Genomic DNA, 27,127 nt, shown 5'->3' with positions numbered 1-27,127 from the left:
CCAAAGAAGTCAGGCTGGAAAGGACCTTCTGTGAGTTACTTTCCTAGAGGTGGTATTGAAGCTTTGGAAGAGTCTGGGTTTGCAAAGCAAGTGAATGAACAGGAGGAAAGTAGAGGCCAAAAGGACATCTTGATAGGTCACTGACCTAAGAAAGCAAGAAGAGGAAACGACTGCCAAAGGCAAGGAAATAGAACAGGAGTCTTAGGAAAGGAAGTCTCAGGAAAAGAAGGGTGGTGAGTTAGCACCATGGCCATGGGGAGTTTGTGCCATCATTCTGTGAACACTCACCTTGTACCAGGCACTAAGGGAGTCGCTTCTCTTATGCCCATGTATTTAATCCTCATACCCCAGCCACAAAGAAGGTGGTTTTACAGCTCAATATACAGTTTTCAGTTTTCACTGAGACTTGGTCTTAGAGATTATCCAAGAATGGGTTATTTGGCCGGGTGTGGTGGCTCTTGCCTGTAATCCCAGCACTTTGGGAGGCCGAGGTGGGCAGTTCACCTGAGGTCAGGAGTTTGAGACCAACCTGGCCAACATGGTGAAACTCCATTTCTACTAAAAATACAAAAATTGGCTGGGTGTGGTGGCACATGTGCACACATCTGTAATCCCAGCTACTCGGGGGGCCGAGGCAGGAGAATTGCTTGAACCCAGGAGGCGGAGGTTGCAGTGAGCCAAGATCGTCTCAACATAGAAAAAAAGAAAGAATGTGTTATTTGGCTGGGCACAGTGGCTCATGCCTGTAATTCTGGCACTTTGGAAGGCCAAGCTTGAGCCCAGAAGTTCAAGACCAGCCTAAGCAACATAATGAGACTCTGTCTCTACAAAAAAAAAAAAAAAAAAAAAAGTCAGGCGTGGTGGTACATAGCTGTAGTCCCAGCTACTTGGGAGGCTGAGGTGGGAGGATTGCTTGAGCTCAGGAGGTCAAGGTTGCAGTTAGCCCCTGCTCACACCAAAAAGAATGTTATTTAATTTCTAAGTGTCTGAAGATCTGTTATTGATTTTTAGTTTCTTTCTTTCAATTGTAGTTAGAGAACACATTCTGATTTCAATTTTTTTTAAATTTTCATTATTTCTTAAAATTTTAAATAGAGATGTGGTCTCACTATGCTGCCCAGGCTAGTCTCAAATTCCTGGACTCAATCCTCCCACCTCAACCTCCCAAAGTGCTGGGATAACAGGCTTGAGCCACTGTGGTTGGCCTGATTTCAAATCTTTTACACTTTTAAAGTTTTATTTTATATTCCAGGATATGGCCTATTTGGGTGAATGTTCCATGGGCTTGAAAAAATGTTCATTCTGTTGTTGCTGTGTGCAGTGTTCTATAAATTTCAGATAGCTTTTGTTAATTAATGGTGTTAAGTTCTTCTATATCCTAGCTGACACTAGCTGATTTTCTGTTTAGTTGTTCATTCTTTTGTTTTGTTTTGTTTTTGTTTTTGAGATGGAGTTTAGCTCTTGTTGAATGTACCTGTTGGAAGATCTGGATTTCAGGCTTTCCAGCACCCCATCTGGGATATATGGGAACCTGGGAACTCACTGTCATGTCTTTCCTCAAGCCCCAATATCCCTAGATAGTCTGCCTTCTTCTTTCCACCTTTCAGGGTCTTCCTATGTTTGCTATATTATGTCCATAGTTGTGTGTGTGTGTTTTTAAGTTTTTAAGTGAGAACACTAGCATGGAATAGGGCTATTCCATCTTGGTCTGAACCAGTAGTTGGCACCAAGGCTTATTTTATTATTTGATTTTGTATTTTTTGAGATGGAGTCTTGCTCAGTTGCCCAGCCTAGAGTGCAGTGGCGTGATCTTGGCTCACTGCAACCTCCGCCTCCTGGGACTACAGGCGCCCATCACCATGACTGGCTAATTTTCATATTTTTAGTAGAGACAGGGTTTCACCATGTTGCTCTGGCTGGTCTCGAACTCCTGACCTCAAGTGATCTTCCCGCCTTGGCCTCCCCAAGTGCTGGGATTACAGGTGTGAGTCACCATGCCTGGCCCCCCATTATTTACTATTCCCCTATACAAATCTATTCTTGAGTTTTTCAATCATTGAGTCCCCAAGTGTGTGACCTATCCTTAAGTCACTGTATCTCTTTCAGGAGCACTCTTAATTTAACATCAGGATATCACAATAAAGTGCTTTTTTTTTTTTTTTTTTTGAGACAGTCTCGCTGTGTCGCCCAGATTGGAGTACAGTGGCGCAATATCGGCTCACTGCAGGCTCTGCCTCCCGGGTTCACGCCATTCTCCTGTCTCAGCCTCCCGACTAGCTGGGACTACAAGGGCCCACCACCACACCCGGCTAATTTTTTGGTATTTTTTAGTAGAGACGGGGTTTCACCGTGTTAGCCAGGATGGCTGTAAGATATAGTGTAAATCAACAGCCCAAGGACAGAGACACAGAAAGAGAATTAATACTGTGCCTTGCAAGGGGAACGATTTCTCTCACTCACCAGTCCCCAGAGGGAGCCTTCTGAGGTAGCAACAATGGTAGCAGCTCTCGGGGTGTTGTACATCAGAGCTAGTTCTCCAAAACTGCCACGGTTGTCATATTGACCAACAGAGCGGGTTTGATTATCTTTTGTTACTAAAATGTCATAAGTTCCCCTAGAAGAATGACAAAAAATAATTTCATTAGTTACTTCTGATAATAAATGTTAAGAACTGGCAGGTACATATAATAGAAAATGTTGTTTTAAGAGATTTCCAATGGAACTTTGCTAGTATATAAAAAAACAACATATTTTTGTATTTTGACTTTGTACTGTGTCCTATAACCTTGCTAAACTCACTTATTAATTCTAGTAGCCTTTTTGTGGCATTCTTGGAATTTTCTTTCTTTTTTTTTTTGAGATGGAGTCTCGCTCTGTCACCCAGTCTGGAGTGCAGCGGCGGGCTCTCAGCTCACTGCAAGCTCCACCTCCTGGGCTCACGCCATTCTCCTGCCTCAGCCTCCCGAGCAGTTGGGACTACAGGGGCGCAACACCACGCCTGGCTAATTTTTTTTTTTTTTGAGACGGAGTCTCGCTCTGTCGCCCAGGCTGGAGTGCAGTGGCGCAATCTCGGCTCACTGCAAGCTCCACTTCCCGGGTTCACGCCATTCTCCTGCCTCAGCCTCTCCGAGTAGCTGGGACTACAGGCACCCGCCACCACGCCCGGCTAATTTTTTGTATTTTTAGTAGAGACGGGGTTTCACCGTGGTCTCGATCTCCTGACCTTGTGATCTGCCCGCCTCGGCCTCCCAAAGTGCTGGGATTACAAGCGTGAGCCACCGCGCCCGGCCAGGCTAATTTTTTTGTATTTTTAGTAGAGACAGCGTTTCACTGTGTTAGCCAGGATGGTCTCGATCTCCTGACTTCGTGATCTGCCCACCTCAGCCTCCCAAAGTACTGGGATTACAAGTGTGAGCCACCACACCCGGCCGGAATTTTCTACATAGAGGATCATGTCACTTGAAACAAAGACAGTTTTAATACTTCCTTTCCAATCTATATGCCCCCTTTTTTCCCATCTTTAACTTAAAAAATATATATATATATATACACATATATATATATACATATATATATATTTTTGACATATATATATTTTTTTTGAGACAGGGTCTTGCTCTGTCACCCAGGCTGGAGTGCAGAGGCACAATCATGGCTCACTGCAGCCTCCACCTCCTGGCCCCAAGCAATCCTCTCACCTCAGCCCCCTAAGTAGCTGTGACCACAGACGTGTGCCACCATACCTGGCTAATATTTTATTTTTGTAGAGATGGGGTCTCACTATGTTGCCCAAGCTGGTCTGGAACTCCTGGGCTCAAGCAATCCTCCTGTCTCAGCCCCCCAAAATACTGGGATTAAAGGCATGAGCCACCATGCCCGGCCTAATTTTTTTTCTTTTATTAATATGTAATATTTTACGTAATTTATGGGGTACATGTGAGTGTTTGTTCCACACATAGAATGGGTAATGATTAAGTCAGGGTAACTGGGGTATCCATCACCTTGGATATATGTCATTTCCATGTGTCAGTATCATTTCATGTCCTCTCTTCTATTAATAGTTACTTTGAAATATGCTAAATATTGTCACCCAAGTATAGTCACCTTACCATGCTATAAAACATTAGAACTTGCCAGCTGCAGTGGCTCACACCTATAATCTCAGCACTTTAGGAAGCTAAACTGGGAGGGTTGCTTGAGCCCAGGAGTTTGAGACAATCCTGGGCAACGTATGGAGACTTGTCTCCATAAAAAGGAAAAAAAAAAAAAAGACATTAAAATTTATTTCTTCTATCTGTGTGTTTGTACCCATTAGCCAACTTCTCTTCATCCACCCACCACCCTTCTCAGTTTCTGGTATATATCATTCTATTCTCCGTGTCTATGATGTCAGTGTTCTTTAGCACTCACATGTGAGCGAGAACATGTGGTATTTGTCTTCCTGTATCTATCTTATTTAACTTAATATAGTGACCTCCATGTTGCTACAAATGACATGACTTCCTTCTTTTTTATGGTCAAATGGTATTTCATCGTGTATCTATGCCACAATTTCTTTCTTCCTTCCGTTTTTCCTTGCCTCCCTCCCTCCCCCTCTTCCTTTTCTTTGCTTTATTGCATTGACTATAACCTCCAGCACAATATTAAGTGGAAGTGGTGAAAGCAAACATCCTTGCCTTATTCTGAGTTGTAAGAAAAAAACAATTTTTCACCATTAAATATGATGTTAGCTGTAGGTTTTTAATAAATGCCTTTAGTCTAGTTAGGGAAAGTTATTTTTGTTGCTAGTTTACTGAGCATTTTCATCACAAAAAGATGTTGAGTTTTGTCAAATGCTTTGCTGTAGGTATTGATATGAGTGCATGGGTTTTCTTTCACAATCTATTGAAAATTAGGATACAACTGATTAAAACAAAGAAAGCAGGTCGGGCGCAGTGGCTCAAGCCTGTAATCCCAGCACTTTGGGAGGCCAAGGTGAGTGGATCACCTGAGGTCAGGAGTTCGAGACTAGCCTGGCCAATCTGGTGAAACCCCGTCTCTACTGAAAATACAAAAATTAGCTGGGTGGGTGCAGGGTGCCTGTAATTCCAGCTACTCGGGAGGCTGAGGCAGGAGAATCACTTGAAACCTGGAGGCAGAGGTGGCAGTGAGCCGAGATCACGTCATTACACTCCAGCCTGGGCGACAGAACGAGGCTCTGTCTCAAAACAAACAAACAAACAAACAAACAAGCAAACAAGCAAACAAAACAAACAAATGATACAATTATTTATCTATTGATTGGCAATAATAGCTAAAAAAAAAAAAATCAGAACTGACAAGCAGAAATAGGCACTCTCAACATACCACTGAGGGAAACATAAACTTTTCAGTTTCTGCAAGATAATTAAAACATATAGCAAACGCCTTAAAAAGACCCTTTGATACAGCAATTCCATTTCTAGTCATTCCAAAAGAGATAATCAAAGATATTGCAAAAGATTTAATTGCTGGGATTTCACCAGGTAATATTTATAATAGTAAAAACTATAAGTAATTTCATCTGCTAATAATAGGAGATGGGTCAAATACATGTTTCTGTCTATATTATGGAGTCATTAAAAATAATGACAGAGGCTGGGTGCAGTGGCTCACCCCTGTAATCCCAGTACTTTGGGAGGCTGAGGCGAGTGGATCACCTGAGGTCAGGAGTTCGAGACCAGCCTGGCCAACCTGGTGAAACCCCGTCTCTCCTAAAAATACAAAAATTAGCTGGGCGGGTGGCAGGTGCTTGTAATCCCAGCTACTCGGGAGGCTGAGGCAGGAGAATCACTTGAAACCGGGAGGCGGACGTTGCAGTGAGCCAAGATCGCATCATTGCACTCCAGCCTGGGCGACAGAGAGAGGCTCAGTCTCAAAACAAACAAACAAACAAACAAACAAACAAACAAACAAACGATACAATTATTTATCTATTGATTGGCAATAATTGCTAAGAAAAAAAAATTCAGAACTGACAAGCATTTGCAGAAATAGGCACTCTCAACATATCACTGAGGGGAACATAAACTTTTCAGTTTCTGCAAGATAATTCTTATAGCAAATGCCCTAGAAAGACCCTTTGATACAGCAATTCCATTTCTAGACATTCCAAAAGAGATAATCAAAGATACTGCAAAAGATTTAATTACAGGGATTTCACCAGGTAATATCTATAATAGTAAAAACTATAAGTAATTTCATCTGCTAATAATAGGAAATGGGTCAAATACATGTTTCTATCTATATCATGGAGTCATTAAAAATAATGACAGAGGCCGGGCATGGTGGCTCACGTCTGTGTGTGTATATATATATATATAATAATAATGACAGAGTATGTCTGGGCACAGTGGCTCACCTGTAGTCCCAGCACTTTGGGAGGCTGAGGTAGACAGATCACCCGAGGTCAGGAGTTCAAGACCAGCCTGGCCAACATGGTAAAACCCTGTGTCTACTAAAAATACAAAAATTAGCTGGGCATGGTGGCGTGTGCCTGTAATCCCAGCTACTCGGGAGGCTGAAGCAGGAGAATCACTTGAAACTGGGAGGCAGAGGTTGCAGTGAGCGAAGGTCGCACCATTGCACTCCAGCCTGGGTGGCAGAGTGAGACTCTATCTCAAAATAGTAATAATAATAACAGAATACTATACTCCATAACATACTTAAAACAGATTTAAAAAATTAAATCACACAACAATGTATGATTTAATGTAAAAAAAAGTTATGTAAAGATAACTCCATTAGTTGACTCCATTTTTGATGTTTGATTGTTGACAGCTTTCAAACCTTTCCTCTTCTGCCCCATATCTGGGCAAGCTGGTAAGAAAGCCTGGGTGCTCCCTCCTTTGGTGCTGATGGGGAGTTCAATCAACACAAATGCCAGCCCCTGTGTAAGAGTACCCTCACCTAATCCCACCTTCTAACCACCATAAATCCCAAGACAGTCATCTCGCCTGCTATCTGAAGTCATTTTTGGATCCGTCTGGGAGCCTCCCTGCTCTCTCTAAAAAGGCTCAACATGTGAGTAATAAACCTTTTCATACCCTTTTAGTGTATATGTAGTGTCATCAGTCTTGACATCTTAACCAAATTTTCGGTGAGGTGTCTGATCTGAACAGTAAAGCATGGAAAAAATAATGGAATCATACACTGGTAATCAGATTATGCCTAAATTAATTTCTATCCTGTTTGTATTTTATTTTATTTTGAGTCGGAGTCTCGCCCTGTTGCCCAGGCTGGAGTGCAGTGGCATGATCTCAGCTCACTGTAAGCTCTGCCTCCCGGGTTCACACCATTCTCCTGCTTCAGCCACCCGAGTAGCTGGGACTACAGGCACCCACGACCACGCCCGGCTAATTTTTTGTATTTTTAGTAGAGACAGGGTTTCACCATGTTAGCCAGGATGGTCTCGATCTCCTAATCTCATGATCCACCTGCCTCGGCCTCCCAAAGTGCTGGGATTACAAGTGTGAGCCACCGTGCCCGGCCTTTTATTTTTTTATATTCTAAATTTCCTACAAAGAACTTCTATCTGTCTGACAAAAATCACTAAATATCATGTATTAAAAGAAAAGCAGAGAATGTGCCACCAACCCGGCTCTCAGAGGAGCTTACCACTCAGTAGGGAAGCTGACCTGTCCTAGGCCTTTATAGACAAGGCAAAATAAGGTTATAAATAGGAAACATAGAATTCAGTGTTTTTAGTGTCTCCTCCAGACACTAGCATTTAACTTTGGGAGTGACACGAACTCATTTCAGGCAGCAGCACTGCAGAGAGCCTCTCTTGACCTTTCCTATTCAGGTCCTCCTCTAAATAATGGGGCATATGTTTTTATCATTGTTACCACCGCATTATGTAATAATTATCTATTGACCTTGTGATCTGCCCGCCTCGGCCTCCCAAAGTGCTGGGATTACAGGCATGAGCCACTGCGCCCGGCAATAATTATCTATTGAAAGGTCTGTCTCTCCAACTTGACCATGAACTTTTTGAGGCCAGGAACTGTACCTTTTTACTTGAACGATAATCTTTCTTTTTTGTTTTGTAGAGACAGGGGTCTCACTATGTTGCCCAGGCTAGTCTCGGACTCCTGGTCTCAAGTAATCCATATCGGCCTCCCAAGGTGCTGGGATTACAGGTGTGAGCCACTGTGCTCAGCTCTTTCCTATTTGTTTATCACCACATTCTTTTTTCTTTTCTTTTTATTCTGAGACACGGTCTCACTTTGTCCCCCAGGCTAGAGTGCAGTGTTATGATCACTGCCCACTGTAGACTCAACCTCTTGGGCTCAAGTGATCCTCCCACCCCAGCCTTCCAATTAGCTGGGACTATAGGCATGCGCCACCATGCCTGGCAAATTTTTTTAAAAATGCTTTTTTGTGTGTTTTTGTTTTGTTTTGTTTTTTTGAGATGGAGTACCATTCTGTCACCCAGGCTGGAGTGCAGTGGCATGATCTCTGCTCACTGCAACCTCTGCCTCCCAGGTTCAAGTTATTCTCCTGCCTCAGCCTCCCGGGTAGCTGGGACTACAGGCACATGCCACCATGCCCAGCTAATTTTTTGATTTTTAGTAGAGATGGGGTTTTACCATGTTAGGCCAGGATGTTCTCGATATCCTTACCTTGTGATCTGCCCGCCTCAGCCTCCCAAAGCACTGGGATTACAGGCGTGAGCCACCGTGCTCGGCCTGCATTTTTTTTTTTTCTTTTTGAGATGGAGTTTCACTATTGCCCAGGCTGGAGTGCAATGGCATGATCTCGGCTCACTGCAACCTCCACCTCCCAGGTTGAAGCAATTCTCCTGCCTCAACCTCCTAAGTAGTGGGATTATAGGCACCCGCTACCATGTCCAGCTAATTTTTTGTATTTTTAGTAGAGACGAGGTTTCGCCATGTTGGCCAGGCTGGTCTCAAACTCCTGACCTCAAGTGCTCCGCCCACCTGGGCCTTCTAAAGTGCTGGGATTACAGCTGTGAGCCACCGTGCCTGGCCTAAAAAAATGTTTTGTAGAAATGAGGTTTCACTATCTTCCCCAGGCTGGTTTTGAACTCCCGGGCTCAGACAATCCTCCCACCTTGGCCTCCCAAAGTGCTGGGATTACAGGTGCGAACCACTGTGCCAGGCTCTTATTCACCACTTTCACTGTACAAAGAATAACCCCTTTTGTTTACATATAAAATAAATCATTCCTTCTGTACAAAGACATTTCAATCTTTAAGTTGTGGACATGTACAGGTGGATGCTTATTTCCCAGACCATAAGTGCCCAATGGGACCTCTGTCTTGGTAGGGGAGTACACAGCAGGGCAAAGGGGAAAGGTGGCTGCTGGAGGTGGTAATACAATTTTATTATATTATAAATATTGACCTGGCATGGTGGCTCACACCTGTAATCTCAGCACTTTGGGAGGCCAAGGCAGGTGGATCGCTTGAGGTCAGGAGTTCAAGACCAGCCTGGCCAACATGGTGAAACCCCATCTCCACTAAAATACAAAAATTAGCTGGGAGTGGTGGCGGGTGCCTGTAATCCCAGCTACTCAGGAGGCTATGGCAGGAGAATCGCTTGAACCGGGGAGGCGGAAGTTGTAGTGAGCCAGGATTGCACCACTACATTCTAGCCTGGGCAACAGAGCAAGACTCTGTCTCAAAAAAAAATAATAATAAGATAAATAAATATAGTTTTATATTTATAATTTTATTTTAAAACTATTCTGGGCTGGGTGTGGTGGCTCATGCCTGTAACTCCAGCACTTTGGGAGGCTGAGGTGGGCAGATCACAAGGTCAGGAGATCGAGACCATCCTGGCTAACACGATGAAACTCCGTCCCTACTAAAAATACAAAAAATTACCGGGCATGGTGGTGGGCGCCTGTAGTCCCAGCTACTCGGGAGGCTGAGGCAGGAGAATGGCGTGAACCTGGGAGGCGGAGCTTGCAGTTAGCCGAGATCGCGCCACTGCACTCCAGCCTGAGCAACAGAGCAAGACTCCATTTCAAAAAAAAAAAAAAAGAAAAGAAAATTTCCTTTAAGTGTAATAATTTGTCACAGGTAGTAAGAACCCAAAAGTTACTCAAGGAGGGAGAGCATTTTCTGTTCACGAATCTAAATAAGAAAAGGCTCAAGAAGAAAGGAAACCAATGAATCTAGTACAGCTATTTGATGGAGATTAAAAGAATCTTAAAAATGAGGAGAATAATTAGAAAAATTTGAATAAGGTGCATACATTAGATGTAGTATTGTATAAATGTTAATTTGTGTTTTTTATAATTGCTCTGTACTAAAGTAAGAGAATATCCTTTTTAGGAAATGCACACTGGAGTATTCAGAGATAAAGAGGCATTATATCTGCAACTTAAAACAACTTTTTTTTCTTTTGGTGATGGGGACGAAGTCTCACTCTGTCACCCAGGCTGGAGTGTAATGGCACAATCTCAGCTCACTGCAACCTCTGCCTTGTGGGTTCAAGTGATTCTCCTGCCTCAGCCTTCCAAGTAGCTGGGACCACAGGCATGCACGACCATACCTGGCTTTTTTTTTTTTTTGTATTTTTAGTAGAGCTGGGGTTTCACCATGCTGGCCAGGCTGGTTTCGAACTCCTGACCTCAAGGGATCCGCCCACTTCAGCCTCCCAAAATGCTAGGATTACAGGTGTGAGCCACCATGCCCAGCCTTGCCAACAACTTAATAAAGCAAAAGGAGTAGAATGCTAATCTAGGGAACCTGTATTTATATATATATATTTTTTTTTGAGACCGAGTCTCACTCTGTCACCCAGGCTGGAGTGCAGTGGCGCTATCTTGGCTCACTGTAACCTCCACCTCCCAGGTTCAAGCAATTCTTCCGCCTCAGCCTCCTCCCAAGTAGCTGGGATTACAGGTGCGCACCACCATGCCCGGTTACTTTTTTTTTTTTTTTTTTTTTTGAGACAAAGGCTCACACCGTTGCCCAGGCTGGTGTGCAGTGCGGCAATCTCAGCTCGCTGCAGCCTCCGCCTCCCGGGTTCAAGCGATTCTCCTGCCTCAACCTCCTGGGTAGCTGGGACTACAGGTGCGTGCCAGCATGCCCAGCTAATTTTTGTATTTTTAGTAGAGATGGAGTTTCACTACGTTGGCCAGGCTGGTCTCAAACTCCTGACCTCGTGATATGCCCGCCTCGGCCTCCCAAAATGCTGGGATTACAGGCATGAGCCACTGCGACCGGCCAATTTTTGTATTTTTTTTAGTAGAGATGGAGTTTCACCACGTTGGCCAGGCTGGTTTTGAACTCCAGACCTCAAGAGATCCACCTGCCTTGGCCTCTCAAAGTGCTAGGATTACAGGCATGAGCCACCACACCAGGACTATGATTAATTTTTTGCACTATTTAACTTTTCTGTAACTCTGAAATTACTTTAAGATAAAAAAATCATTTTTGTTTCCTTTTTATTATCTAGCTCCAAAAACCATTTTATTTTTAAATTAATGGAAGATATCAGGTGAAGCAATATCTTATTGGTGTTAAACTCTAGTGAGAATGTTTCTTTCAGGACTAAGGAGATCAGAAGGACACCCACCTCACTGCCACCAGCCAGAGGATACTAAGCTCAAGAGGTTAGGACACAGTAGAGCGAGCAGGTCAAGCCCAAATATTTCATCTTTTCCTAATACTTAGATCTGAGCCAGAGGGGTTAAGGTCAGGGCAGTGTATTCATGAGTAAAATCAGGCTCAGATACAAACATTCAAACGACCATAGTACCATGGCTAATTCTTCAGGGAATCAATTCACTTGACACTGGCAAATAACATGTTTATAAAGCACACCCTGCACTCCTTACTAATTGTAAAGGAGACTTTTTTTTTTTTTTGAGATGCAGTCTTGCTGTGTTGCCCAGGCTGGAGTGCAGTGGCGAGGTCTCAGCTCACTGCAACAACCTTCGCTAGGATTACAGGCGTGAGCCTCCTAGGTTCAAGCGATTCTCCAGCCTCCGCCTCCCAAGCAGCTGGGATTACAGGCATGCACCACCACATCCGGCTAATTTTTGTATTTTTAGTAGATACGAGGTTTCACCATATTGGCCAGGCTGGTCTCGAACCCCTCACCTCAAGTGATCCACCAGCCTGGGCCTCCCAAAGTGCTGCAATTACAGGCATGAGCCTGCGCCTGGCCTAAAGGAGACTTTCTACTCTAGATGATTGCTCTTCAAATATGAGTTGTGCTGAGGACTCAGGACAGCACTGGTAGAGAGGGACAGGCTGTGGACTCTCACAAGGCTTTGGGAAGCTTGTTCACCTGGCCCTAAGCCTCTCTGGGCTGAATACAGAATAGGATAAAGCATCTGCCCTGAGTCATGAATCCGATTAAGTGTGGCCACACAATTTCAAAGCTCCATTTCCTACCGTTCTATGACATAAAAGTTGTCTCCATCATCTCCTTGGTCAATGACATGCTCATCAGCTTTGACTATCCTTTCAAACATGGCATCGAGAACTTGAGAAAGCTGTTCCTGCAGGGTATGCACAAGAAGAAAAAAATAGCCTTTACATATGCTGAAAAAAAGCAGTGACCATAATTATCTCAATTTGTGACTATGTAACAGAAGTCCCCACATTCAAACAGAAACCTAAAGGTTGTCTGAAACAAATGCTTTCCTGGGACCATTCAGCTTTGCATCTCCATGTACCTCAGCAGACAGCAAACTGGCAAGTCTCCTGAGGCAGTATTGTTTTGAAAAAGCTTCCCACAATTTACGCAAAAATATTATCTAAATTATGGTCCATGTTCTCCCAGCAACACCCACATGACTGTCACCTGCCTGATGGCTCCACTATGTCATGTGGAAAGTTATTATGCTGCCACCTTCCTACAGGTGTTGACCTTAACAGGATCATCAGATCTAAAGGGCTGCTATGGCCTTAGAGGTTATCTTTTGGAACAGCACAACTTTTGACTAGCGAAACACACCACTTAACCACACTGAGCTTCAGTATCTTTTTTTTTTTTTTCGTCCTGGAGATGGAGTCTCACTCTGTCGCACAGGTTGGAGTGCAGTGGTGTGATCTCAGCTCACCACAACCTCTACCTCCTGAGTTCAAGCGATTCTCCCGCCTCAGCCTCCCGAGTAGCTGGGACTACAGGCCTGCGCCACCACACCTGCCAAATTTTTATATTTTTAGTAGAGACGGGGTTTTGCCATATTGGCCAGGCTGGTCTCGAACTCCTGGCCTCATGTGATCCACCCACCTTGGCTTCCCAAAGGGCTAGGATTACAGGTGTGAGCCACCGCGCCCGGTGAACTCGTTTCTTCACATGTGAAAAGGGTATAACAAAGATTCCAGGTCACCAATTTTTATGACCAAGGGAGAAAAACCTAGGAAAGTATTTATGAAACAACAGATACTCAATAAATGAGATTATAAGACAGCTAATATTGCTTCATTTGCATACAGCACAATTACTTACTAATATTGCCTGCCATAACCAGACATCAACTATGTCAATAAGTATAATGAAAAGAAAATAATACTATTAAATTCTAATGGTCTCAGTGTGGGGCCAGCATCCCTGTCAGGGAGATCAGTGATTATTAGGGAGTCACTAAAGAATACCAGGTTCAATTAAAAAAAGAGACTTTCTCTTTGGAGAAATGTAGACTGAAGACCTGGAAAGAGAATAATTTTATGACTGCATAATTCCATGTGATTTTATGTTCTATCAGAGTGACTGTACTACCAAGATAATTGAGTATCACCAAAAAGTGTATTTAGTTCCATGTGCGTTGAATACTGTATAAGCTAACAAATACTAAAAAGGATGGCTTGCAACTGATGTGTTACCCACATTGACTGGAATGTGAGCCCAGTGTTGCCAGAAATCTCCTATTTAAACACTGGCAATAAATTTAAATTTTCATGTACAATACAGACCAAACACAGACATCTGTACCTAGCCTGCGGGTTGCCTGCTGGAAGCCTCTTGTTCTGAGTAACTTTTCTTCTTCTAGTCTGGACTCTTCAAACACATGTGTCATGAGATAAGAATAACAGGGGCAGAAGGGGAGCATTTCTAGGTTAGAGGAGACTAAAATAACAACATGACAACCAAATGAAATACAGTAAGTCCTCAATATGGTTGACAGGTTCTTGAAAACTGTGACTTTAAGCAAAACAATGTATAGAAGGTCCTCAACACAGTTATAACACTGATGAGGGAAAAAAAAGGTTTCATTATAGGTTGTTTTGCTTAAAGTTGCAGTTTCCAAGACTACCAACAATGTTGAAGTACTTACTATATGTGATTCAGGATGTTAGGTGAGGACTTACTGTATGTGATTCAGGATTGAAAAACAAAACAAAAAGCTATATAGAACTTTACTGGGAAAACGGGAAATCTGAGTATGGCCTGTTAGGTGATTTTATATTATACCAACATTAAATTTCTTGGGTTTATTAAATGGTATTGTGTTAACATAGGAGAATATTCTTTTTGTTTGTTTGTTTTTGAGATGGAGTCTCATTTTGTCACCCAGGCTGGAGTGCAGTGGCACGATCTTGGTCTACTGCAACCTCCGCTTCCTGGGTTCAAGCGATTTCTCCTGCCTCAGCCTCCCAAGTAGCTGGGATTATAGGCGCGTGCCTCCAGGCCTGGATAATTTTTTTTTTTTTTTTGAGACAGAGTCTCGCTCTGTCGGCCAGGCAGGTGTGCAGTCGCACGATCTTGGCTCACTGCAACCTCTGCCTCCCGGGCTCAAGCAATTCTCCTGCCTCAGCCTGCTGAGTAGCTGGGATTACAGGCATGTGCCCCCATGCCCAGCTAATTTTTGTATTTTTAGTAGAGACGGGGTTTCACCATGTTGGCCAGGCTGGTCTTGAATTCCTGACCTCAGGTAACCCGCCCGCCTTGGCCTCCCAAAGTGCTGGGATTACAGGCGTGGGCCACCGGGCCTGGCCTTAATTTTTATATTTTTAGTAGAGACAGGGTTTCACCATGTTGGCCAGGCTGGTCTTGAACTCCTGACCTCAAGTGATCCACCTGCCTCGGCTTCCCAAAGTGCTGGGATTACAGGCGTGAGCTACCTTGCCCAGCCAGAAAATTTTCTTGTTCCTGGAAAATACATCCTAAATATTTAGTGGTGAAGAGTCATGATGTCATAAATGGCTCAGAACAAAAGAAAAGCATTTTATATGTACTCCTCTTTTCTTTCTCTCTGTACATAAACTTGCACACGAGAAAAAGCAAATGTGGTATAATGTTAACAACTGGCCAGTCTAAGTAAAGGGCATCTGGGTATTCATGGTATTATTCTTTTGAATTTCCTGTAATTTTGAAAATTTAAAAATAGAGATTTGGGAAGTAAATTTAAAATTTGAAACAAATATACTAATCAGAAAAAATACTGACACTATAAAATGTTAGTAAGGATATGAAGCAACCTGAAATCTCATGTGTTGTTGACAGGAATGCAAACTGGTAAAACTACTTTGAAAAATGTCTGGCAATTTTTTGGTTTTTTATTTTTTTTTTGAGACAGAGTCTCGCTCTGTCACCCAGGCTGGAGTGCAGTGGTGCGATCTTGGCCAACTGCAACCTCTGCTTCCCAGGTTCAAGTGATTCTCCTGTCTCAGCCTCCTGAGTAGCTGGGATTACAGGTGTGTGCCACCATGCCCAGCTAATTTTTGTATTTTTAGTAGAGAGGAGGTTTCACCATGTTGCCCAGGCTGGTCCCGAACTCCTGACCTCAGGTGATCTGTCCACCTCGGCCTCCCAAAGTGCTGGGTTTACAGGCGTGAGCCATCGTGCCTGGCTGATCTGGCAGATTTTTTACAAAGTCAAACATATACCTATCCTATGACTCAGTAATTTTCCTCTCAGGTACTTTACTCAAGATAACTTGGGGGAAAAGGTCACAAAAAGATTTGTACAAAATGTTGACATTGTTAATCATAATAGCTAAAAACTAGAAATAGACCAAGTATTCACTAACAGAAAATGGATAAATTGGCATTTTTGAGCAGTGAAATACTACTGAGCAATAAAAAGGAATGAACTAACACTGCTGGCAATAAGACATACTGACATCATGGGCCCCTTGATATGATGCTTTCAGATGGACACAATGTAATTTCTGTGGTAGTCTCGCCAAAAATATATAACCATATTCCAAAATCATGAGGAAACATCAAACTGAAATGAAGAGACATTCTATAGAATGACTAACTAGTACTCTTCAAAGTGTCAAGATTATGAAAGACAAGGAAAGACTGAAAACTGCCACAGATTGGAGGAGACTAAGAAGAAATAACTGCTAAATCTAACATGGGATCCTGGACTGGATCCTCTAACAGAAAAAAGACATTATTGAGAAAAGTAATTATTTTTTATTTATTTATTTTTTTTTGAGACGGAGTCTTTCTCTGTCCCCCAGGCTGGAGTGCAGTGGCGCGATCTCGGCTCACCGCAACCTCCACCTCCTGGGTTCATGCCATTCTCCTGCCTCAGCCTCCCGAGTAGCTGGGAATACAGGCGCCCGCCAACACGCCCGGCTAATTTTTTGTGTTTTTAGTAGAGACGGGGTTTCACCGTGTTAGCCAGGATGGTCTCGATCTCCTGACCTCGTGATCCGTCCGCCTCAGCCTCCCAAAGTGCTGGGATTACAGGTGTGAGCCACCGCGCCCGGCCGAGAAAAGTAATTATTTATTTATTTATTTATTTATTTATTTATTTATTTATTCAGATGGAGTTTCACTCTTACTGCCCAGGCTGTAGTGCAATGGTGCGGTCTTAGCTCACTGCAAACTCCGCCTCCTGGGTTCAAGAGATTCTTCTGCCTCAGCCTCTCAAGTAGCTGGGATTACAGGCACCTGCCACCATGCCCAGCTAATTTTTGTATTTTTAGTAGAGATGGGGTTTCACCATGTTGGCCAGGCTGGTCTCAAACTCTTGACCTCAGATGATCCTCCCTCCTTGGCTTCCCAAAGTGCTGGGATTACAGGAATGAGCCACTGTGCCCGTCCAAGTTATAACTTTTCAACACTAAAATGGTATTCTCCAACTCTAAGAAAACTGAATATTAGATTGACATAGAAACTTTCCTTATAGTAAATTTAATGGTATAAAATTTACAAGAGGTTTTATTCACAGATAAAGAAGCAAGCCCCTTTTCCATTTACATGGATGGGTCTTCCAGGGAAAACAGCTAACACAGACTACTGTTTCTCACAACCAGCCTTTCCTTGAGCTCATGGTCCTTGTCTCATTCAGTCTCAAACTAACAAGCTCTGAGTAAAGCTCTGGCTATTACTGTAAACCACACGGTTATTAGTCTGGTTTACAGACACCAAGGTTAGTTAACTCCTTTGACTGATGCATTGTAAGCTCGTATCTGACCAGCCCAGATTCCTAAGGAGGGCTGTGGAAATGTCTTCAGAAGCCTTTTTGGTAGGAGCTGGGTAACAGAGGCAATGTAATTCCAGCCTTCCTGTCTCTGCACATTCTGGGACTCCTCAATAGGCCTAGCACCTTAGCCATTCATGTGGTTTTAAATTTTTAAATTTTTTTAATTTTAAATTTTTAACTTTTTTGAGATGGAATCTCACTCTGTTGCCAAGGCTGGAGTTCAGTGGTATGATCTCAGCTCACTGCAACCTCCATCTCCCCAGTTCAAGTAATTGTCCTGCCTCAGCCTCCCGAGTAGCTGAGACTACAGGTGCGCGCCACCACGCCCGGCTAATTTTTGTATTTTTAGTAGAGACGGGGTTTCACCATGTTGGCCAGGATGGTCTCCATCTCTTGACCTTGTGATCCGCCCACCTCGGCCTCCCAAAATGCTGGAATTACAGGTGTGAGCCACCGTGCCCTGCCAAATTTTGTATTTTTAGTAGAGACGGGGTTTCACCATGTTGGCTAGACTGGTCTTGAATTCCTGACCTCAAAGGATCTGCCTGCCTCGGCCTCCCAAAGTGCTGGGATTACAGGCATGAGCCCCCATTCCTGGCCTCATTCTTTTAATGTGTGGCCTTCAAAGTAGAGAAGAAACAGTAGAGAAGAAATAGGAAATCTGAAGATTCTCTGTTACTATAAACTAAATGTTTATGTCACCCCAAAATTTCATGTTAAAACCTGACTCCCAGTGTGATGGTATTAGAAGGTAAGGCCTTTGGAGAGTGACTGGATCCTGAATGGGACTAGTTCCCTATAAAGGAAACCCTGAGAGCTCCCTCCCTCCTTCCACCATGTGAGAACACACAGAGATGGTTATCTATGAACCAGGAAGCAGGCTCCTGATCAGGCACCAAATCTGCTGGCACCTTGAGCCTGGATTTCCCAGACTCCAGAACTGTGAGAAATTTCCACTGTTTATAAACCACCCAGGTTATGGTATTTTGTTATAGCAGCCCAAATGTACTAGGACACCTATCAGGAGGTAGCCCTTGTTCTTTATTTCTACCACCAAGAGAGGGAGGACAGGTCCAGGTCATAGATCCTATGCTAGGCCCTGCAGAAACACACCATTCCTAAGAAGCACTTATCACACACTGTGGTAAGCTAGTGGGTTAACTATTATCAATGAAGGGAACTACATACCAGCATCTTCAGAAAAATCAATCTCTTTGTAGGACAAATTCAGACCCTCCAAACTAAGCCAGGGTCATGCAAATCTGAGCATTTCCTTGCAACATGACAAAACTGCATGCTCTTCAAATTATCAGTATTGTTTTGGAGAAAGTGCCAAAGCAGCTCAGAAAAATACAGCAGTCCTCCCTTTATCCATGGGGAATATGTTCCAAGGGGATATGTGGATGTCTGAAACCACAGATAGTGTTGAACCCTACTGCTGTCAATTGGAACACGTTTCTGTTCCACCCACAAATGTAATGCCTTTTCCATCTTAACCAAGTACTTAACATGCACTGTGGCTGTAACTTGTGCGGTTCGAGGTGCAACAGCAAAACTAGCGTAAATTTCTTTTTCCTTCTTCACAGTTTCACAGATAGAAGATTCATTCTTATTCTTTTTTTTTTTTTTTTTTTTTTTTTGAGACGGAGTCTTGCTCTGTTACCCAGGCTGGAGTGTAATGGTGCGATCTCAGCTCACTGCAACTTCCGCCTCCTGGATTCAAGCAATTCTCCTGCCTCGGCCTCCTGAGTAGCTGGGATTACAGGTGCACACTACCACACCTGGCTGATTTTTGTATTTTTAGTAGAGATGGAATTTCACTGTTGGCCAGGCTGGTCTTGAACTCCACCCACCTCGGCCTCCCAGAGTGCTAAGGATTACAGGCATGAGCCACCACACCCAGCCAGAAGATTCATTCTTACCATAGATCTTTGCAACCTCAGCATACAATTTCTTTCTGCCTCCCTCTCTCTCTCCCTCCCTTCCTTTTGTTTCCTTCCTTCCTTCCTTTTCTTTTTCTCTTCCTTTCTCTTTCTCTCTCCCTCTCTCCCTCTCTTTTCTTTCTTTTCTCTCTCTCTCTTTCTTCCTTTCCTTCCTTAAGTTTCTCTCATCTTTTCACTTAAAGGAAGCATTTTATGGCTTCTTTTTGGCATATCCGAATTGCCAGCATTGCTTCTCTTGTGCTTTGGGGCCATTATTAAGTAAAATAAGGGTTACATGAATATGAGTACTGCTATATGGTGACTAAGTGACTAATGGGCAGGTGGCATATATGGCATGAATACACTGGGACAAAGTGATGATTTGTGTTCTGGGTGGCAGTAGAGCAGGACAGCATGAGATTCATCACACTACTCGGAATGGCATGCCTTTTAAAACTTAGGAATTATTTCTGGAATTTTCCATTTAGTATTTTTGGACTGTCATTGACTATGGGTAACTGAAACCCTGGAAAGCAAAACCAAGGATAAGGGGGACTACTGCACTAAAAGGCATCTGAAAGATCATGTCTGGGTTAAAGTGGTCAATACAATGAAAACATTTGTACGTAAGATGAATCTAAGGTTTTATGCTTAATACGGCTGTGGCTAGGATGCTAAAAATTAAAGTTTAAGTGACAAATAAGAGCAAAGCTAAAAGATCATTATAATAAAAATACTTTAGAAATCAATGTTACCTGATCAAGATTTTTGAAAAGGAGAATATCTTTGCAAGCTTCCTGAAGTCTGCATCTCTGTTCATCAGTTTTAGGATGAATCACCTGCCAATCCAAACAAAACCATGGAAACTGTTTTACTCCATTTTAAAATAACCACTTAAAGATTGGTAAATTTCTTTCTCCAAAAATTGGGAAAAATAAAGAGCATGGTTTCTGTAATTTTAATTTTACATAAATATCAAGCTGCATGCTGAAGGTCGAGGGGCAATGTAACATAGGGGTGAAAAAGCACCAACCCTGAAGCCACCTGCCGACTACGTGGCTGGCAGCAAGTCAGCTATTCCCTGGGAGTCTCAGGATCTTCATCCATAAAGCAGAGGGTTATAAATTTGTTCATTAAACAAATATTGAGCATCTACTCAAAAAAAAAAAAAAAAGTACATCTTTTAATCTGACCAGAAATAATAGATGTTAAAAGTGTTGGCCGGGTGAGGTGGCTCATGCCTATAATCCCAACACTTTGGGGGGCCGAGGCAGGCAGATCACGATGTCAGGAGATGGAGACCATCCTGGCCAACGTGGTAAAACCCCATCTCTACTAAAAATAGAAAAATTAGCTGGGCGTGGTGGCGCATGCCTGTAATCCCAGCTACTCAGGAGGCTGAGGTAGGAGAATCGCTTGAACCATGGAGTCGGAGGTTGCAGTGAGCCGAGATCGTGCAATTGCACACCTGCCTGGCTGACAGCGAGACTCCGTCTCAAAAAAAAAAAAAGGGCCAGGCGTGGTGGCTCACGCCTGTAATCCCAGCACTTTGGTAGGCCGAGGCAGGCGAATCACAAGGTCAGGAGTTTGAGACCAGCCTGACCAACATGGATAAACCCCGTCTCTGCTAAAAATATAAAATTAGCTGGGCATGGTGGCGCATGCCAGTAATCCTAGCTACTCGGGACGCTGAGGTAGGAGAATCGCTTGAACCAGGGAGTTGGAGGTTGCAGTGAGCCAAGATCGTACCACGGCACTGTAGCCTGGTGACAGAGCAAGATTCTGCCTCAAAAAAAAAAAAAAAAAAAAAAAAGCTGGGCATGGTGGCTCACTCCTGTAATCCCAGGTAATCCCAGCACTTTGGGAGGCCAAGGTGGGCGGATCACGAGGTCAGGAGTTCGAAACCAGCCTGACCAACATGAAGAAACCCACCTCTACTAAAAATACAAAATTAGCCGGGCATGGTGGCACATGCCTGTAATCCCAGCTACCCGGGAGGCTGAGGCAGGAGAATCGCTTGAACCCAGTAGGCGGAGGTTGCAGTGAGCCAAGATCACGCCATTGCACTCCAGCCTGGGCAACAAGAGCAAAACTCTGTCTCAAAAAAAAAAAAAAAAAAAAAAAAAAAAAGAGAGTGTTAAGTATTTTAAATTTGTGATATTAAATTAGAAAAAACTGTTTTACAGTCATCAATAATCTTACAATAACTAGAATAAAAAAATTAATCTAATGATTTTTACATTCACAAAAATGGTAGCATTTATTAGAATACTTCAGAAATCTTTCCTAAGTTACTCATTTTAAGGGTAACTTGATTTAAGGGTAACATAATAGATCACTAAAGTTTTTTGTTTTTTTTTTTTTTGAGATGGAGTCTCGCTCTGTCGCCCAGGTTGGAGTGCAGTGGCACGATTTTGGCTCACTGCAACCTCCACCTCCCAGGTTCAAGTGATTCTCCTGCCTTAGCCTCCTGAGTAGCTGGGATTACAGGCGGGCACCACCACGCCTGGCTAATTTTTGTATTTTTAGTAGAGATGGGGTTTTACCATATTGGTCAGGCTGGTCTCAAACTCCTAACCTTGTGATCCGCCCACCTCGGCCTCCCAAAGTGCTGGGATTACAGGCGTAAGCCACCGTGCCTGGTCCACTAAAGGTTTTTGTAACAGCAACCTTTTTTTTTTTTTTTTTTGAGATGGAGTCTCACTCTGTCGCCCAGGCTGGAGTGCAGTGGCATGATCTCAGCTCACCATAACCTTGGCCTCCCGGGTTCAAGCGATTCTCCTGCCTCAGCCTCCCGAGTAGCTGGGATTACAGGCGCCTGCCACCACGCCCAGCTAATTTTTGTATTTTAGTAGACACGAGGTTTCACCATGTTGGCCAGGCTGGTCTCGAACTCCTGACCTCAGGTGATCCACCCGCCTTGGCCTCCCAAAGTGCTGGGATTACAGGCGTGAGTTACCACACCCAACCTATAACATCAATCTTTTAAAAATGATAGTTCATACATGCCCTCATAAAAGTAATTTATGTTGGGAGGCTGAGGCAGGAGAATCACTTGAACCCAGGAGACGGAGGTTGCAGTGAGCCGAATTCACGTCACTGCACTCCAGCCCGGGCGACAGTGCGAGACTCTGTCTCAAAAACAAACAAACAAAAGTAATTTATGTCAATTGTACAGAAGTTTAAAAAACTAAGTTTTTTGTTTTTTTTTTTTAAAAAGCACCCAAAAATCAAACATGGTCTTGCCACAACCACTGTTTACATCCGGGGTATACCCTTCCAGACAGAATTTTCTATATATACATACATACATACAAATAAATATATCTATTTCAAATTTTTTAATTTACAAAATGCTCTATAAAATGCACCTCACACAAACATACATCCCATGCCATTACATACAGTCCTGTACCATCACTTTCAATGGCTACAGATTCTCTTCATTTGAATGTACCATAATTTAGGCCCTGGTAATCCCATATTTTGGGTCATTTAGGTTGTTTCCATTTTTCATTGTTATAATACTATGATAAACTCCATTTGTACATCCTCAAGAAGGATCCAACTTTCATTGGGGATAAATTCTCCTTTAGGTAAATGCTAAATCAGTTGGCCTGACTGTAAGTATTTAAGGCTTGTTGTTGTTAATTTTTTTTTTTTTTTTAATAGAAATGAGGTCTAACTACATTGCCCAGGCTAGTCTCAGCTCCTGGGGTTCAAGTGATCTTCCCACCTCAACCTCCCGAAGTGCTGGGATTACAGGTGTGAGCCACCATGCCCAGCATTTTTTTTTTTTTTAGACTCAAGCAGCAATTCTTCTGCCTCAGGCTCCTAAGCAGCTGTGAATACAGGCACATGCCACCAAACCAGCTATTTTTTTTTTTCCCACAGAGATGGGGTCTTGCTCTATTGTCCAGGCTGGTCTTGAACTCCTGGCCTCAAGCGATCCTCCTGCCTCAGCCTCTCAGTGTTCGGATTACAGGTGTGAGCCACCATGCCCAGCCTGTTTAAGGCTTCTGACAGCTACAGCTAGGCATTGCTCACATACCCTCAACCAGAGCAGCTTTCAATTTGTTAGATTAAAAATGTCACTTCACTGATATTTTAATTTGTACTTAATTATTAGCATGATGAGTTTTTGGTATGTAGAGAAGGGGAGTTAATGAGAAATAGAACAATTCTACCTAACATCTTTGCTTTGGGTCTTACCCTTGGATCTGTATCTTCCTCTTCCTCATCAGGGTTATAGGTCTCAGCACAGACTAAAATTGGAGAGAAAAAAACAAAAAGAATGAATTTAACAGATGTGTGGCTTTACGAAAAATAGGAAGTGAACTCAATTTTCTTTTATTCACTGTTTTCTTTTCTTTTTTTTTTTTTTGAGACAGAGTTTTGCTCTTGTTGCCTAGACTGGAGTACAGTGGCACAATCTCAGCTCGCAACCTCCATCTCCCAGGTTCAAGCGATTCTCTTGCCTCAGCCTCCCAGGTAGCTGGGATTACAGGCATGCACCACCATGCCCGGCTAATTTTGTATTTTTAGTAGGGACGGGGTTTCACCATGTTGGTCCGGCTGCTCTCAAACTTCTGACATCAGGTGATCCACCTGATGTATAACCACCTGATATATAATATAAATGCTCACGCCTATAATCTCAGCACTCTGGGAGGCTGAGGCAGATGGATCATGAGGTCAAGAGATCAAGACCATCCTGGCCAACATGGTGAAACCCCGTCTCTACTAAAAATACAAAAATTAGCTGGGCGTGGTGGTGTGCGCCTGTAGTCCCAGCTACTCAGGAGGCTGAGGCAGCAGAAGCGCTTGACCTTGGGAGACGGAGGTTGCAGTGAGCCGAGATCATGCCACTGCACTCCAGCCTGGTTGACAGAATGAGACTCTGTCTCAAAAAAAATGAAAAGAGAGTAAGTTGTGGGAGACATAAGGGGAAAAAAAGCAAGGTGATATATGCTATCCCTTGCAGAAGAAAGGACTTCCATGAGAAAGGAGAGCTAAGAATGGAGGGAAAATAAATATAATATACTTTTACCGGTTAATTTTTCCAAAAGGAAACAATTTGGGAAGAATAAACTGGAAAGTAATGAAATTATTTTCCTAGTGTATAGAAAGAAACAGGAAAGAAGGGATAGGGAAAGGAATGAAACTTCTCTGAGGAAACTTTTTTTTTTTTTTTGAGAGGGAGTCTCACTCTGTCACCCAAGCTGGAGTGCAATGACGTGATCTCTGCTCACTGCAAGCTCCGCCTCCCGGGTTCACACCATTCTCCTGCCTCAGCCTCCAGAGTAGCTGGGACTACAGGCGCCTGCCACCATGCCAGGCTAATTTTCTTTATTTTTAGTAGTGACGGGGTTTCACCGTGTTAGCCAGGATGGTCTCGATCTCCTGACCTCAACCACCCGCCTCGGCCTCCCAAAGTGCTGGGATTACAGGCGTGAGCCACCGCGCCCGACCTGTAATTCCAAAACTCTTCTATGTGTATTATTGTAGGGAGTAAATAAACAAACACACATTTTTTTACTGGTGAGAAGGGGGATACAAATATAGACTGGAGGAAGAATTAGAAATGGAGATATCAACACAAATCATTATTTTAAAATCTCATCCCATGTGTTATTTGCAAAGAGACAATAAATTATCTACTGAATAAACAGTTTTGTACTTACTAAGAAAACTGTTTTACCAAGAATGAACTAGTTGTGATTACTGTTTCTCAGAATGCAGCAAACCTACTCCCTCTTCACAATACAGGCCATTACAGCTGGGAAAAGCTTTCTTCTAATAAATCATCAGTGATCTGTAATAGCTGTGTGACCAGAGGTAATTTATTGCCTGTGTCCACCCTTCCTCTGCATAATGGCATGAACAGTGGTGACTTCTCTCTGAAGACTGTTGTAAGGATTCAAGTAGACAGGTGTCAGGCACAGTAAGGAGGCAACTTGAACTATTACCATTATTATCTTGGTTCCATTTGTTCTGGGTTTTAGGATAATTATTATGTTGGTTCTGTTCTCTATTTCAGCTCCTTTAACAACTGTCCTTTCTTCCCAGCTAACCTCCATCACATATTTCTACCCTTACAACTTTGCTCTTTTTGCTTTCTCTACAGTTTGCCCCGCCCGCTCCCAAGACAGAGCTTCACGCTGTCACCCAGGCTGGAGTGCAGTGGTGTGATCTTGGCTCACTGCCACCTCCACCTCCACCTCCCAGGTTCAAGTGATTCTCCTGCTTCAGCCTCCCAGGTAGCTGGGATTACAAGTGCTAATTTTTATATTTTTAGTAGAGACAGGGTTTTTTTTTTTTTTTTTTGCCATGTTGGCCAGGCTGGTCTCGAACTCCTGACCTCAAGTGATCTGCCCATCTTGGCCTCCTAAAGTGTTGAGATTACAGGCATGAGCCACCACGCCCGGCCAACTCTTTTTATGTATTTAATTCTTGCTCATTTTTTTTTAGTTTCCTTACAATCTTATCATACCCATTTTCTGTTTCATCTCAGCCAATTTTATCCTTAGCTTTTTGCTCAGAATTCATAAGTGCAATGATTTCTTATACTTTACTGAGCATTTTGTAGTAGCCCTTTCTAGTCTTCACTCCTCTTATATCCTTAACCAGCTGAGTTCACTCATAGGCCCTGTATTGTTTATTAGGATTTATTTATCAGCTGTTAATAGGCAACAAACAGTTTTTTTTTTTTTGAGATGGAGTCTTGCTCTGTCGCCCAGGCTGGAGTGCAGTGGCTTGATCTCGGCTCACTGCAAGCTCCGCCTCGCGGGTTCACGCCATTCTCCTGTCTCAGCCTCACGAGTAGCTGGGACTACAGACACCCGCCACCACGTCTGGCTAATTTTTTGTATTTTTAGTAGAGACGGGGTTTCACCGTGTTAGCCAGGATGGTCTCGATCTCCTGACCTCATGATGAGCCCACCTCGGCCTCCCAAAGTGCTGGGATTACAGGCATGAGCCACCGCACCCGGCCAACAAACAGTTCTTGACCCTACTCTCAATCTATGTGTGATGGCTAAAAGACTCCATGTGTCTACAACTACGGGACAGGCTGATACATGCCACTCCCAATTTATTTATTTTTATTTATTATTATTATTTTTTGAGACAGAGTCTTGCTGTCTTGCCCAGGCTGTAGTGCAGTTGACATGATCTCAGCTCACTGCAAACTCTGCCTCCCAGGTTCAAGTGATTCTCCTGCCTCAGCCTCCCGAGTAACTGGGGCTACAAGTGCAAGCCACCACACCCAGCTGATTTTTATATTTTTAGTAGAGATGGGGTTTCACCATGTTGGCCAGGCTGGTCTTGAACTCCTGACCTCAAGTGATCCACCATGCCCAGCCCCACTCCCAGTTATTTCCCAGTTTCTTAGAGACACTCACTGCAGTCCTGTTCTAGCTACACTCCAGCTTCCCTTTACTCACCGATTCTCCAAACCAATAAAAGATCTGAGAAATGATGCCTTCCATTGTGTCCTATACCCAGGACTCTCCCATCCCTGCCTTAGCAAATAATACTCTATTTGTGTGGCCCATGCCACTTGTGCAGTAATGCCATCGATACCAAGTGCCCAACAGGGACCTTGTATCCTAAAACAGACAAGAGAAAAATTAGGGGGGACAGAGTAAGAAAAGATACACCATTCTAGTCCCTGAAATAGCATTAAGTGATGCTCTGCAGAGGGCTGGCCCAGTTTCTGGCTAGTGTGGGACTTGGGTTACTAAGCCAGGAAAGTAACAATGGGATATAGGTAATGACTCACTATCTTTCTCCAAGCATTTTTGTTTCCAGGAG

At 43.4% G+C, this 27,127-nt stretch overlaps 1 protein-coding gene across 1 annotated transcript in view; it reads right to left on the bottom strand.

Moving 5' to 3' along the window:
- PRKAR2A (protein kinase cAMP-dependent type II regulatory subunit alpha) overlaps window positions 1-27,127 on the bottom strand; it is a 94,521-nt gene that overhangs the window by 18,463 nt on the left and 48,931 nt on the right. The window contains exons 3-6 of the mRNA XM_032161629.2: window positions 23,525-23,577; window positions 20,068-20,151; window positions 12,395-12,501; window positions 2,461-2,614 (exon numbers count right to left, since the gene is read on the bottom strand). Coding sequence (XP_032017520.1) covers window positions 2,461-2,614; window positions 12,395-12,501; window positions 20,068-20,151; window positions 23,525-23,577 — 398 coding nt within the window. The remainder of the gene's footprint in view (window positions 1-2,460; window positions 2,615-12,394; window positions 12,502-20,067; window positions 20,152-23,524; window positions 23,578-27,127) is intronic.

This window comes from Hylobates moloch, unplaced genomic scaffold (genome assembly GCF_009828535.3).
Source record: "Hylobates moloch isolate HMO894 unplaced genomic scaffold, HMol_V3 SCAFFOLD_8, whole genome shotgun sequence".
NCBI classification, from domain to species: domain Eukaryota; kingdom Metazoa; phylum Chordata; class Mammalia; order Primates; family Hylobatidae; genus Hylobates; species Hylobates moloch.
The sequence above is the reverse complement of the archived record's forward strand: the minus strand, read 5'-3'. Positions and strand labels throughout refer to the sequence as shown.